General features: G+C 35.5%; 1 protein-coding gene across 1 annotated transcript in view; it reads left to right on the top strand.

The window, feature by feature from the left end:
- Positions 1–15216, top strand: part of LOC126819343 (uncharacterized) — a 48459-nt gene that overhangs the window by 18483 nt on the left and 14760 nt on the right. The window contains exons 4-9 of the mRNA XM_050547326.2: positions 5040–5202; positions 7681–7832; positions 9948–10105; positions 10895–11134; positions 13883–13969; positions 14942–15124. Of these exons, the coding sequence (XP_050403283.2) occupies positions 5040–5202; positions 7681–7832; positions 9948–10105; positions 10895–11134; positions 13883–13969; positions 14942–15124 (983 nt within the window). The remainder of the gene's footprint in view (positions 1–5039; positions 5203–7680; positions 7833–9947; positions 10106–10894; positions 11135–13882; positions 13970–14941; positions 15125–15216) is intronic.

Below are 15216 nucleotides of genomic sequence, written 5' to 3'. Positions count from 1 at the left end.
GACAGTGGCTAAGTATAGCAATGGAATGACAAGGATAATCTCTTCTGCTGTATAATTTACCTGGTAGCGACAGTGGCTAAGTATAGCAATGGAATGGCAAGGATAATCTCTTCTGTATAATTTACCTGGTAGCAACAGTGGCTAAGTGGGTAAGACGCTGGCTCACTAGTCTGAAGGTCGCAGGCTCGCTCCTGATGGTCGAGAAAGTTTGTTGGGATTTTCTGGCGTGGTTTGCCTTGACAGTGGAGGGAGGGCCTGACAAGGACAGCTGCCTAGTTGTTCGGACGGGACGAAAAAGCGAGGTCCCATATTCCCTTGGCAGATCGAATACAGTATAAGTGTAGGCTGTAGTGCCGCTGTCCAGGTAAAATTTCTCTCATAGCACACTGTATGGCATATGCTGGTCTTCATTAGCCGAGTTGGAGCAGAAAAGTAGGACGTTAAACCCCATTTCATTTCATGTATAATTTGTCCATAGACCGATAATTATTCATCAGTGATGGAACATCTCTCGACAATTGTTTCACATGATTAAGAATTGATGGTATAAATAAATTGCTTTAAGATAATCATTTTATTACAGTTTGACTAGCTTAATTCACCATGTTTAAGTTGTTTTTCACGATGAAGCCTATCAATATTTAATTAATAAAATCAATAGAGCTTATATTACAATATACATGAAGATCTATAGTTATATGCCGTATATAGATATATTGTTGTCATGGTCAGCACCCTTTTCAACAGGGGGGTTGGACGGCTGAATGGTTAGCATGTGCGCGCTGTACCATAAAGTCTGTCATTGAGTCAACTGGCATGGTTTCGAATCCCCGGTTGTACATGGCAAGGAGTAGGCGTCGCCTGTCCAACCTCGTGGGTTTTCGCCGGGTCCTCCGGTTTCCTCCCACTGCTAAACCCCACTACGCGCAAGTGAATTATTGAAATAAAATTAAACCATGTGTTAGTCCCGAAATGACCTAGTTTGTGTCGAGTGGACATTAATCCCCATTTCTCTCTCTCTCTCTCCCTTTTCAACAATTTTGATGTTGAAAGAAAAATAATTTCAATTATTTATTTTTTTTTTTTGGCCTGAAGCCTTGCCATATATAGACATATTGTTGTTATGCCCAGCACCTACTCAATAATTAGATGATGTTGGAAATGACAGCCAAATGCAATACAAATCGATGAAGTAAATAAAATATGTCAATCTGTTGTCAATTACGTTTCCTTATATTTCTTCTCAGTATAATTAAAATACAGATCTATATTTTGTTAAGTTTTTTTTATATACGCCCACATTGAAATGCAATTAAATGAAATGGGGTTTAACCTCCTACTGTTCTGCTCCGACTGGGCTAATGAAGACGGGCATACGCAATACAGTGTGCTGTGAGGGCCTACTCTTATATCGAATTCAAACTGTCAAGGGATCTTTTACGTGCACGCCACATGACATCTAACTTATTTTTCTCATGCACTGCATTGACATGTGACATCTGACTTATTTCTTCTCATGCTACATTAAAATGCAGTGAGCAAGGTGCGGTCTTGATAACCACAACATGGCCTAGGTTAGATCCTAGTGATGGCCGAGAAGGTTCCTTGTCAGAGGTGTCGAAAGGAGGACCTTGCAAGGAATAAGAATTGCGAAGTAGACTTGGCCATAGCATGCTGTCTAGGGAAAATTTCCCTCATAGAACCCTCCATGGTGTATGACCATCCTCGTTAACCTGGTAGGTGCACAAAATTAGGACTTCATTTCACTTCATATCATTTCTAATCTCTAACTGCACACTGGGTTAACAAGACTAGATGTGTGGCAGTTCACATATTGATATTTTGATTGAATTAGATTCAATACAAACAATCCATCAATCGTGACATTTTAAAACAGTGCTTGTACAGTTTATTGACCTGTATAGACTACATGCACATGGCAATCTAGACTACGAACAAAGGATTTTTATTGCTTTTATCTTCCAGTAAATTAAAGCTTCAGTGTAAGCACTGTTTGCACGTACAATATTAAATAAATCATAAAAAAAGACCATGGATATTTAGATTTAGGTGGTTGATAAATAATTTGATTATATGTACACATGGTTAAAGGTGAAGACCAACGGTTTTCAACAAGGTTTCCATAAACTATAAATATATACTGATAATTAATCCCCTCTGTAGCACAAGCAAAAAAGTTTTTGTAAGCAAGAAATTAATTTTTATACACCCACATTGAAATGTGGTCGTATATTGTTGTCGCCCCCGATCGTCTGGCGTCCACAATTGCTTGTGGATGCTCTAGAGGCTAAAGTTAATATTCGATTGACTTTAAATTTATATACAGTGTTTAAGGCCATGAGACGAAGAAGCCTATTCATTTTCAGCGATTTCCGATAATTACTGCCAGAGTTATGACCCTTGATCACGTCAAAAAATCTTGTCGATGCTCTAGAGGCTAAAGTTAATATCCGATTGACTTTAAATTTATACACAGTGTTTAAGGTCATGAGACGGAGAATCCTATTGATTTTCAACGATTTCCGATTACTGACAAAGTTATGTCCCTTGATCACTTTGAAAAATCTTGTGACGCTTTAGAGGCTAAAGTTATCATTCGATTGACTTCAGATCAATACACAGAGTTTAAGATCTTGAGACGAACAAGTATATTGATTTTCAATGAATTTTTATGACTTGAACAGCTAAATCCATGATATTAAAAGTTTCCATACTAAACGTTAGCATAGGGCAGAATTTTATAAAAACCAAATGGTTATTTGATAATTACTTCATGAGTTGTTACTCTTAATCAGATTTTAGTGTATTATAAATGTTTCATTACCGAAAAAAATAAAATTATGCGACAACACTTGTTGAATGCCCAGACAATTTAGCTCCTGTGGGCGTATGTTTCATTGCCTGGCAACCTATCTTTATTAAAACCGGAAGTGACATAGTTGGTTCAACACGCTCAATGGGCTCTATAGTAAGCATACAGATTAGGCATAAGTTTATTGCTGTAGCCTATTGTGTTCACTCGTTGTCCTTGGGCCAAAAATATGATCAAATGGGCTGTTTATTAGGTTATTATAAACACAAATTTATGTATTTTTAACGTTTAGTACACAAAGCCGTCACGTAAATTCACTCATACTGAACAGTACGCTGTGCCACAATTCACGCCACATTACTAATTGTTTACATCACATGGTTTAATTGACAGCTTGCAAGTGACATGTATTTCATCTGCTTCCAAGTTTTTGTGCTTAATTTCTCGCTTACAAAAACTTTTTTGCTTGTGTTACAAAGGGGATTATTTATCAATATATATTTATGATTTATGGAAACCTTGTTGAAAGTCGTTGGTCTTCCCCTTTAACCTTGGATGTAGACCTAATTTCTGACTTCATTTAATTTGATCTGAAAATTATAGATTCAGTCTATTGTGTAAGCTGTAAATTAGACAAGTTATAACCTACATGTAGTCTATAACATAAATTTGACACTGTCTCCTATTGTTATACAAGTAGGCTTTCAATACACTGTATTGGTAATTTGAAGTACAGCTTAAAAAATACATGCACATAAATTTAATTTATTTTTGTTAATATAAGAGAATTATACAGGGGAACTGCAAGGCAAAACTTAAAGATACATTATGTAAGATTTAGATAAAGAGATAGCCATTCTTGCTATAATAGTTCGAAAATAGATAGCCTAATGTAAAAATGAATAATTTGAAAATTTCTTTCAAATTACTCTATTGCATGTGAATATATTATATTAGAATTTGAAGGTTTGACAAGACGTGTGCAATAATTTCAACCACCGTACTGGTTTTTTGAAGCTAAGTCTCGCTCCTCCATTTTTAGCTTAAATCAAAATATGGCTGAACTGTTCTAATCTATTTAATATCGGAGAAACCTGATGCCATCGAGAGTTGATTATGGCCTGGATAAGTTAATTAATGTCTAATTAATAATTTAGAAAACATTTCAGGCCTAAAGAAAGACCTGCAATAGGCAGATTTAGCTCTTGCATAATGTATGTTTAAGCAACTGTTACAAGATCATAGCATGACTGAATAACAGAACTTTGCCTCAGTGTTAATGAACGAATGGTTAGTGCATGCACGTTGTATCATAGGGTCTGTCATTGAGTCAACTGGCGTGGTTTCGATTCCTCGGTTGTACGTAACAAGGAGTAAGGTCACCTGTCCAACCTCATGAGTTTTCTCCGGGTTCTCTGGTTTCCTCCCACTGCTAAAGACCGCTATACACAAGCGAATTATTGAATTAAAATTTAACCATGTTAGTCCCGAAATGTCCTAGTTTGTGTCAAGTGGACGTTAAACCCCATTTCTCTCTCTCTCTCTGATTAGCCCAGTTGGTGCAGAAAAGTAGGACATCAGACCCAATTTCATTGCATTTCTGTGGGGCGCTGTGTTTTGGTCCCATTTGATTATTAGAACAGCATGTTAGTGAGCATGGTGACCAGCAAGACTGTCATCGATGCAAGTGTTGAGAGTTTAATCCCATTATTTTTCATTATGAGAATAAAGTTTGCTGAGCAATTGGGTTTTCTCTAGGTTCTTCAATTTAATCATTGATGCAATTTTTGAGAGTTCGATCTCAAGATTGTTCATGACAAAATAAAGTTTGCATGTCTAGCTGACCTTGTGGGTTTTCTCTAGGTTCTCCAATTTAATCATTGATGCAAATGTTAAAAATTCGATCCCAAGAATGTTCATGACAAGAACAACATTTGTATGTCTAGCTGACCTTGTCATTCTCCAATTTATTCCTACTGCTACAGAACTGGAAATAAAAATATATCATGTTACTCTTGACATTAAGTCCTATTGCTGATTACACTATTTTGCTTTAATACACTATTTTGCCTATAACGTTTTTTAGGACTTCGAATTCTGTCTTATGTTTTGGATTGTTCGTACTTGGTTTTATTTTATCTCTTTATCTTGGAATTCAATTCACAAGGTTAAGAACTGTTTCATTTGTATTTTCTTTATTTTACAGATGATGCTCCTAAAGAAATACAAGCGCGAGGACCAGATGCTGTTCGAGCCTATCATTCATCTTGTTCTACAGGAACACAACCCGTTTACAGATCACGGTTAATGCTAGTAGGAAAAGATCGTGTGGGCAAAACTAGTCTGAAACGAGCTCTGACTGGACTCAGGTTAGTATTGATGCCAATATTTTTTTTTGATTAATTAGAACGCGAACCCAATTTCATTTTATTTGGTATAAAGATTGTTTGAAAGGAAACAAAACATATGCACACAGACGCTAAGCCATCCAAGGGTTGTTGCAAAATTTTTTCGGTTGTTGATAGTGGAATCATTTACAAGACATTTTAAACTAATATGATGATGAATTTAGTTGTTCAGGTTAGCGGCACAAATAATAATGCAGTTTTCTATGATGGCAGTTTTTCCCTGACAGCAGAGTTTCTGCTACACTTTATCGAAAACTGTCAAGGATTCTTTTACGTGCACGCCTGTGTGTACACGGGACCTCGGTTTTTGGACCATTTAAAGGACTAGACGCTGTTACTCGCCAGACACTCCGTCATGCATCTCTGAAAAGGGGAGAGCGTTGCTGGAAAATCTCGAGGAACATCAGGATCAAACCTGGGATTTTTTGGTTAGTTACCCAGACCCGTACTCATTGAGCCACCTTGACTGCTATTTTTCCCTTGTTTTTAAAATAAATCTGGTAAAAACCGAAGAAGTGCTTCAAATGTGAAAATTGCGAAATATATTTGTTTTTCTATCACCTGTTTCTATAAATCCTTGGACAAAGATATAGATGACACCCGAATGCACAGTCCAGAAATCTGATATTATCGATGTTTTGAGCATTGAGATATTCTATCTGGGTATAATTATTCTTGATATTAGAAATCTGGTATTATCGATGTTTTGCGAGCATCTGATATTGTAGATGTTTTAAACATTGAGATATTCTATCTGAATATAAGAAATCTGATATTATCAATGTTGTGAGCATTGAGATGTTCTATCTGAGTATACAAAATCTGATATTATCGATGTTTTAAGCATTGTGATATTCTATCTGGATATAAGAAATCTGATATTATCGATGTTTTGAGCATTGTGATATTCCATCTGAGTATACAAAATCTGATATTATCGATGTTTTGAGCATTGTGATATTCCATCTGAGTATACAAAATCTGTTATTATCGATGTTTTGAGCATTAAGAAATCTGATACTATCAATGTTGTGAGCATTGAGATATTCTATCTGGGTATAAGACATATGATATTATCAATATTGTGAGCTTTGTGATATTCTATCTGGATATAAGAAATCTGATACTATCAATGTTGTGAGCATTGAGATATTCTATCTGGGTATAAGACATATGACATTATCAATATTGTGAGCTTTGTGATATTCTATCTGGATATAATAAATCTGATACTATCAATGTTGTGAGCATTGAGATATTCTATCTGGGTATAAGACATATGATATTATCAATATTGTGAGCTTTGTGATATTCTATCTGGATATAATAAATCTGATACCATCGATGTTGTGAGCGTTGAAATATTCTCTGGATATGAGAAAGGTGACTTATGTCTATGTCTTGTATTGATTATCAGGATTTCTTCATTAAAAACAACAAGAGAGAGAGAGAATTAACATTCCAAAACAGTTATTGATTTTAAACAGGGAACTAGACTCTGAGATCAATAACGTGTTTAAAGACTCTATGCAGCATTTTCATTTTGCTAAATTATCAAATTCTCATGGCTTAATCCGCGCTAAATATGTACTTAGGAAGATTATTTTACATTTATTGAGACATAAATTATGCAAGAGCTAAATCTGTCTATTGTAGGTCTTTCTTTAGGCCAGAAATGTTATCTAAATTATTAATTAGACATTAATTAACTTATCCAGACCATAATCAGCTCTCAATGGCATCGCTAACCTGCAATGTTTATTGGATTAGGTTCCAATTTCCTGTTCAACTTCCATTCATAATTTAATCATGAAATGGATAATTGAGACTATGTTTTTTTATTGTACTGACTTTAGTAATGTTGATTGAGACTAGGTCGAAAATTCAATCACAAAAATCTCGGTTCAAAGTGGATCAATTTGACTGAAATTTTCAGCAAAATTCCCTTTACACTATCCAGTTTTCATACGCCCACATTTTCATGTGGACATATATAGTCGTCGCCCCTGTCCGTCTGTCTGTCAATTGTTTGTGAACACTCTACAGGTCACAATTTTTATCCGATTTCAATGAAACTTAAAATATAGGTTTATCACCCTAAGATCGTGGTTCTTTTCGAAATTGGCATGTATCGGACAGTAACTTCATGGATAATGGCCCCTGATTGTACAAAAAATCATGTTTTTAGCTTGTGAACACTGTACGTACTAGGGACCGGGTATCATTCAGATTTGATGAAAAAAGGAAAGAAACTGAGCTTACCATCTATAACCTAATACACATATTCAGTTAAAAGATTGCCATGCAGAAAGTGGTAAATACCATCAAGATTCATCAAAAACCGCCCAGTTTGTGCCACACTTTTATTGGAAACAAACACCCGATAAATATTTTCGGGACAATGTATCTTTAATGTGATAATTTGTGATTATTTTCCAGTCATAATAAAGAAGAAAAGAGTACGAATGGAATAGATTTATCCGCTTCGTGTTCTTTCAACTTGAATAATAGATCGTCATGGAAACTAGCAATTAAAGGAGAAGACTTTCCACTTTTACCTGATGTGGATAAAAAAGATTTGGGAATTCTAGGTAGTGTTTAATATGAGTGTGTTTATACAAATATTAGAATGTAGACAGCAGATTGTCATTTAAACATACATTATGCAAGAGCTAAATCTGACTATTTGCAAGTCTTTTTTTAGGCCTGAAATGTTATCTAATTTATTAATTAGACATTAATTAACTTATCCAGACCATAATCAACCCTTGATGTATCGCTAGCCTATGATATTTACTGGATTAGGATCTGATTTGCTCCTCAACTTTCATTCATGATTAAATCATGAAATGGATAATCAAGATTAGTTTTTTATCGTACCGACTTTCGTAATGATGATTGAGGCTAGGCCGAAAACTCCCTCGCTAAATTCTTGGTTCAGAGTGGTTCAGTTTGACTGAAATTTTTTGGCAAATACCCTTTACGTTATCTAGATTTTACCTATTCTAGTTAGAACTGCCAGCTCTTTATCTAATCTCAAATAATGTATCTTTAATATTTGCAATCCAATAAAATCAACAATTCTATTTTTGTCTGAAATCAAAGAGCAAAGTGCCATTTAATAATACACTTCAATATAACATCTCAACAAGTACAAACTTAACCAATAATTGTACCAGCCAAGAAGGTCATGAATTGATTATTAATTGATTTGATGGTCCTGTGAGAGTACTTTAGAAGCTATTTGATCTTACACTTGTTATATATTATACATATACACTACACAGTTATATATTGTAGATGTACATGTATAATGAATTGGGATCCATGGTGGCCAAGTGGGCAAGACTCTGGCTCGCTAGCTTGGAGGTCACGTTTTCGATCCCTGCATTGGCCGAGAAAGTTCATCCAGATTTTCCAACATGGTTTCCCATGTCAGTGGTGACAGGACGGAGGGCCTGGCAAGGACAGATGTCTAGTATACATTGACGTGCACGTAAAAGATCCTTTGGCAGTTGGAATTCGATATAAGAGTAGGCCATAATGCCGCTGCCCTCATAGCACACTATATGGCATATGCCTGTTTTATTAGCCCAGTATAGGAGCAGAACAGTAGGATGTTAAACCCCATTTCATTTCATTTCATTTCACGTATCATGAATTAACAATTTTAGTTTATTTAAAGTTCAATGTTGGTGTCCACCAATGAATTGCTTAAACACATTCCAAATATAATTTTAACACCGACCCATAAGAAAGATTTGAAGAAATATTGGGCTGTGTGGAAAATGCTAGAGTCGATTTGTGGAATATCTGATCCACGGTATATTTGTGGAATATCTGATCCACGGTATATTTGTGGAATATCTGATCCACGGTATATTTTTGACACTGGTTAAGCATTATGATTATGATTATAATATTGAAAACCGTATTTAACTGAAATTTTCAATATATTCATATTTCATTATCTATTTTTTAAACTATCATAGCAAGAACAACCAGCTCTTTATTTAAATCTTACATCATGCATCTTTGAGAGATAAAGCCAATGTTGAGGAATGACGGACAGTCTAGTTGACATTTAGGTTGAAATTAAAACTAAAATTTGTAAACAATTCGACTTCAGCTTAATCTTTGAAAACAGAAATTTAATCCTAGCACTGTACAAAACAAAACATCAGATCAATCAAATACAATATCTAAATCTTTAATTGATGTTTTATGTAATAAATATCTTATCATTGTAAAGTTGATATCGTTGATTAAGCATCGTATAACTTATAAATGAATCTATACGACACTAATAGATCAAAGTCGTCAGTTTATATACATAATGTGTATTAGTTAGTTAAATTATTAGCAATCAGGCAGATGTCATTAACTAGGTGTTATGTCACAAAGGTGTTAATACTGTGACTATTGAATGATATACACCACTATTGTCCAGGTTTGTGTATTCAATAGTGATAGGTGTTATAAACAGTCATGCATTTATACCAGTAGTGACATCTTTTACAGCTACACATCTGCTAATTTTAGTGTAGCTGTACTGTATAATTTCTAATCACTTTCTATACATACTAAACATTAGTTTAGAATACTGACACTTATATGATTTATTGACAAAAATCGTCATTACTAAAAGGCCCATGTTCATTAGTCAACGGAATCAGCTTACCAGTGTATGTGATCTATTTTTTCAGGTGGCTATGATGGACTGGAGGAAGAATATCACCAAGCGTTAGCAAATAATATTGTAAAGGAACTACTCTTTGTACCGAAACGAAAACAATCTATCAACAAACCAATCAGAAGTTCTGTTTCATCCTCCACAGGGTCTATCAACAGGGTCAATAAACTGGTAGGATTCAACATTTGCAATTTGTTTTTCCGATTTCGTCATATGTTCCAATTTTGAATTGATGAGCATGCTGAATCAGATCATTGTTAACATGCGGACATCAATATCAGTTAGCTATCAAACCAGAAGGTGTGGGTCAAACAAGCTCCTTTGGACTTGCCCCATCTGGTTTCTCTTTGTCAGAGGTGCAGGATAGGGAGGCTTAGCAAGTAGAGAGAGAAAAATGAGTTTTATCGTCCACAAACTAACATATGGTTCAATTTTCTTTTATTAATTTGCTTGCTCATAGGGGTCTTTCACAGTGGAAGGAAACCAGAGGACCCAGAGAAAACCCACAAGGTTGGACAGTCGGCCCTACACCATGTCGTGTACAAGCAGGGGATCGAAACCACACCACATGACTCAATGACAGACCTTATAAAGCAACCTGCACTTGTTAACCATTCGGCCACCCCATCGCCCCATCGCCCCACCCACTCCCCACCCATTGTTTAGCAAGGAAAAAGTAGGATCCCTTGTATATCATTAGAAGCATGTTAAAGATTACTTTACAGTTGGAACATGAAGAAAAAAGTAGGCCAAAGCACAATTTCCTTTATAGAACCCTGCATGCTGTATGCTTGTCTTCATTATTCAGGTCGCTGCTGAAAAGTAAGATGTCAAACATGATTTTATTTCATTTCAATTCTATAAATTAGACAATATATATAGAAAGGCAATGAAAGTTAAAAATTAAATCGGGTGTCACCAATTCATGTTTGCCATAGATTATTACGTATTGTCTTTCAGGATGGTAGATTACCTCCCTTGTTGGAATCTTTACCAAAAATCACAGATATAAAACAGATACCTCCAGATTTATTCAACGATGTCCCAGAACGTGTTGTGCAACTCGTTCAAAAGCAACTGGAAAATCCTACTGCTGATAAGCCTCTGTCATCTAGTCATACTTCTGTATCTAAGAATAATACTGTAGTTTTAAATATCTGGGATTTTGCTGGTCAAGCTGTTTATTATACTACACATCAGGTAGGAATTTACAGTACAACCACATTCTGTATAATTCTTCAACAGAGAATCGTCCAATCTGATTAAAATAAGATCTATATTTCATTTCGTTTTTATACGCTCACATTTTCATGTGGACGTATTATGCCGTCGCCCCTGTCCGTCCGGACGTCCGTCCGTCCACAATTGTTTGTGGACTCTCTACAGGTCACAATTCTTATCCGATTTTGACGAAACTTGAAATATAGGTTTATCCCCAAAAGATCTCGGCTGCTTTCGATATTGGCATGTATCGGATCGAAACTTCATGGATTATGGCCCCTGATTGTACGAAAAATCACGTTTTTAGCTTGTGGACCCTATAGAGGTCACAATTTTTATCCGATTTTTTTAAAACTTGAAATGTAAGTTTATAACCCAAAGATCTCAGTTCCTTTTGATATTCGCGCATATCGGACCGTAACTTCCTGAATTATGGCCCCTGATTGTACGAAAAATCACGTTTTTAGCTTGTGGACCCTATAGAGGTCATAATTTTTATCCGATTTAAAAAACCGTATTATTATATCACCGTTACACCCTAAGGAAGGTTGAGTTCGAATTTCGTGAAAATCGGCCCAAAATTGGCAGACAAAATGGCCGCTGTTCGTTCTCAAATAGCGTAAGAATATGGTATATCAAGGTTGTGGACCCTAAAGAGGTCACAATTTTTATCCGATTTTGGTTTTATAACCCAAAGATCTCGGATCCTTTCGATATTCACGCATATCGGACCGTAACTGCCTGAATTATGGCCCCTGATTGTATAAAAAATCGAGTGTTTAGCTTGTGGACCCTAAAGAGGTCATAATTTTTATCCGATTTAAAAAAAACGTATTGTTATATCACCGTTACACCCTAAGGACAACTGAGTTCGAATTTCGTGAAAATCGGCCCAAAATTGACAGACGAAATGGCTGCCGTTCGTTCTCAAATAGCGTAAAAATATGGTATATCAAGGTTTTGGACCCTATAGAGGTTACAATTTTTATCCGATTTTGTTGAAACTTGAAATGTAAGTTTATAACACAAAGATCTCAGTTCCTTTCGATATTTGCGCATATCGAATTGTAATTTCCTGAATTATGGCCCTTGATTGTAGGAAAAATCACTTTCTTGTTAGCTTGTTCTCTATTCATCTCCCGAAAATGTGGGCGTATCCTGCCTGGCAGCCGCTGGTTTTATACTTTCAATGACCTACACTACATGAAGATCTGACCAGTTGCACTTAGAGGTCACGTCAGGGGTCATACGAGCAGCTTTTTACCCTATGACGTCAAACATGGGTTAATCAATCAGCGTTGATGTTTTTAGGGGTTTACCCACAGTTCTGTCTAGAGCACTCCAAGAACTCGCCATAACAGAAAGTTTCATTGACTAATTCCTAACATCAACTAGAATGCCTGTTATATAACAACTCTTCCAAGTTCCTAGTGTTGTGAAGACAAGTAAAACAAAATTTTGAACTATAATAAATGAAACGAAATAGGATCTGTGTTTTAATCAGATAGAGAATCATCATATGATCTGCATAAATTGGTCCCCCGATCTGTAGAGAATGGTCCTACGATCTGCAGTGAATCATCCGATGAGCTGCAGTAATTGATCTGTAGTCAATCATCTGATAATTTGCATTGAACAGTATATATTGATCTGCAGTGAATCATTCAATTTTTTTGGCAGTGAATCGTCCGATGATCATGTGCTGTGAATCTTCCTACGATCTGCAGTGATGATCATGTGCTGTGAATCTTCCTACGATTTGCAGTGATGATCATCAGCTGTGAATCTTCCTACGATCTGCAGCGATGATCATCTGCTGTTAATCTTCCTACAATCTGCAGTGATGATCATCTGCTGTGAATCTTCCTATGATCTGCAGTGATGATCATCAGCTGTGAATCTTCCTACAATCTGCAGTGATGATCATGTGCTGTGAATATTCCTATGATCTGCAGTGATGATCATGTGCTGTGAATCTTCCTACGATCTGCAGTGATGATCATCTGCAGTTAATTCCCCTACGATCTGCAGTGATGATCATCTGCTGTGAATCTTCCTTCGATCCGTACACATGTAGTTGTTGAATTATTCCTTGCATTCATGTCCTAAACATGTTTCTATTCTTATGGAAAACTTGCTGAAATTTACAAACTAGGTCTGTGTATCTACATTTAAAAGTAAGTGTAGGGGGACTGAACCACACATAATTACATTTAAGTAATTGGAGCTTCATTTGCAACAATAACTTCTATATTCCAGTCAGATTAAAATACAGATCCTATTTTTTTTTGTTTCATTCAAGATTTCGTTTTACTTGTCTTTACTACACTAGGATCTGGAAGAGTTGTTATATAACAGGCTTTCTACTTGATGCGAGGAATTAGCCAATGGAACGGTCTCTTACGGCGAGTTCTTGGCCATTTTATGCACGGAACTGTGGGTAAACCACTAGAAACGACAACGCTGATTGATTTATCAATATCTGATGTCATGGGTCAAAAGCTGCTCGTTTGACCCCTGACGTGAACTCCCATTATAACTTTTCGTGTAGTGTAGGCCATCGAAAGTATAAAAAAACAAAACGAAATATAGATCTGTATTTGAATCAGATTTTTTATATTTAGAATATGTATTCTAGTTTGTTTTATAGCAGGTAAATGTATATATTTTGTTGATTTTGATAAATCAGAGTAATAGCATAACATTGAATCTTTATAATTATTACAGGTGTTTCTCACATCAAGGGCTGTGTATGTCATTGTTTTTAATTTATGTGATGACCTGACAGGTAAACAGAAAGAGAAACAAGAAAAGGTAGGAAAATTGTTTAATTCCAGTTTTTAGGTGTAATAATGACATTGTCTCCACAATTTATAATGTGAAGGGGTTAGGCTACCCGAAAAATGCTTTCTGAAATTCTAAAGCTATTGAATTGAAGATGGGACAAGTAGTTAGGAAATGTAATAAACAAGGGAAAACTAACATTAGGAATAAAAAAAAAAGTTGTTGCCAGGGTAACACATTTTGTTGGAAAAAGTCTGAAAAACGTAGGTACACAATATCTCTGTCACTAATAAAGATAAATGTCTCATTTTCGGACTGCTTATTCTTTAATGATAACCCCAAAACCAGACAGAGAGTTTTTCTTTATAATTTTTATAGTTTCTTGGAAAATGGTGATTAAAACATTTGCCTCACCACAATATTTTGTCAAATTGCTTTCTGTCTGATTCTGTGGTAGATATTAGTTTATATATCCTGCAAATTTGTCGAAGATATCTTAATTAGTTACAAACATGTAGTGTACCTACGTTTTTTCATAATTTTTTCCCAAAAAATGAGTTACCCTAGCGCAAGTCTTAAAATGTTAGACCAACCTTTTCGGCCAAAGATGCTCATTAGTTGTGAATATGAGGTGACTGGTTAGGGTTAGGGTTAGAGTTTTAATGTCGTATGTTGTTGAAACTTTCAATACTTATTTTATGTTGGGTACAGATTAAACCATATTTTCTTCCTTCTTGCTTTACTTTTTTCTCATGTTCTGTTCATTAGATGTCAATAGAAGCTGATTGGTTACAGTTAGGGTTAGAGTTTTAAAATAAATTCTTTGGCCGAACTGTCGTACATTATTGACACTTTCAATACTTATACATTTTATTAAACCATATTTTTTTCCTGTTTGTTTTCGTTTCTTCTCATTTGCTATGCTTTGTCTGTCTTAAAATGCCAAGTGCCATAGATTAAAACATATGAAGGAACAAACTGAGAAATTTACTATTTTGCCAGGTTGAGGAAAGTGAAGAGTTATCTACCTTAGAATATATGGATTTTTGGATGAGATCTATCCATGCACATGCTGCTGAGAACACATTTAATAGTGTTGATAATACCAGGTTGTCTCCCCCTATATTTATTGTTGGTACACATCGAAACAGTCTGGATACTGACTTTGATACACAAAAACTTCTGGTAAGTTAATGGCACAATTAAACCATATCAACGTTTTGCACCCATCATAATAAAGTCTTGTAGTTTTGATAGAGTGGTACACCTCTTGACTA

The sequence above is a fragment of the Patella vulgata genome, chromosome 4 (assembly GCF_932274485.2).
Source record: "Patella vulgata chromosome 4, xgPatVulg1.2, whole genome shotgun sequence".
Classification (NCBI taxonomy): domain Eukaryota; kingdom Metazoa; phylum Mollusca; class Gastropoda; family Patellidae; genus Patella; species Patella vulgata.
The sequence above is the reverse complement of the archived record's forward strand: the minus strand, read 5'-3'. Positions and strand labels throughout refer to the sequence as shown.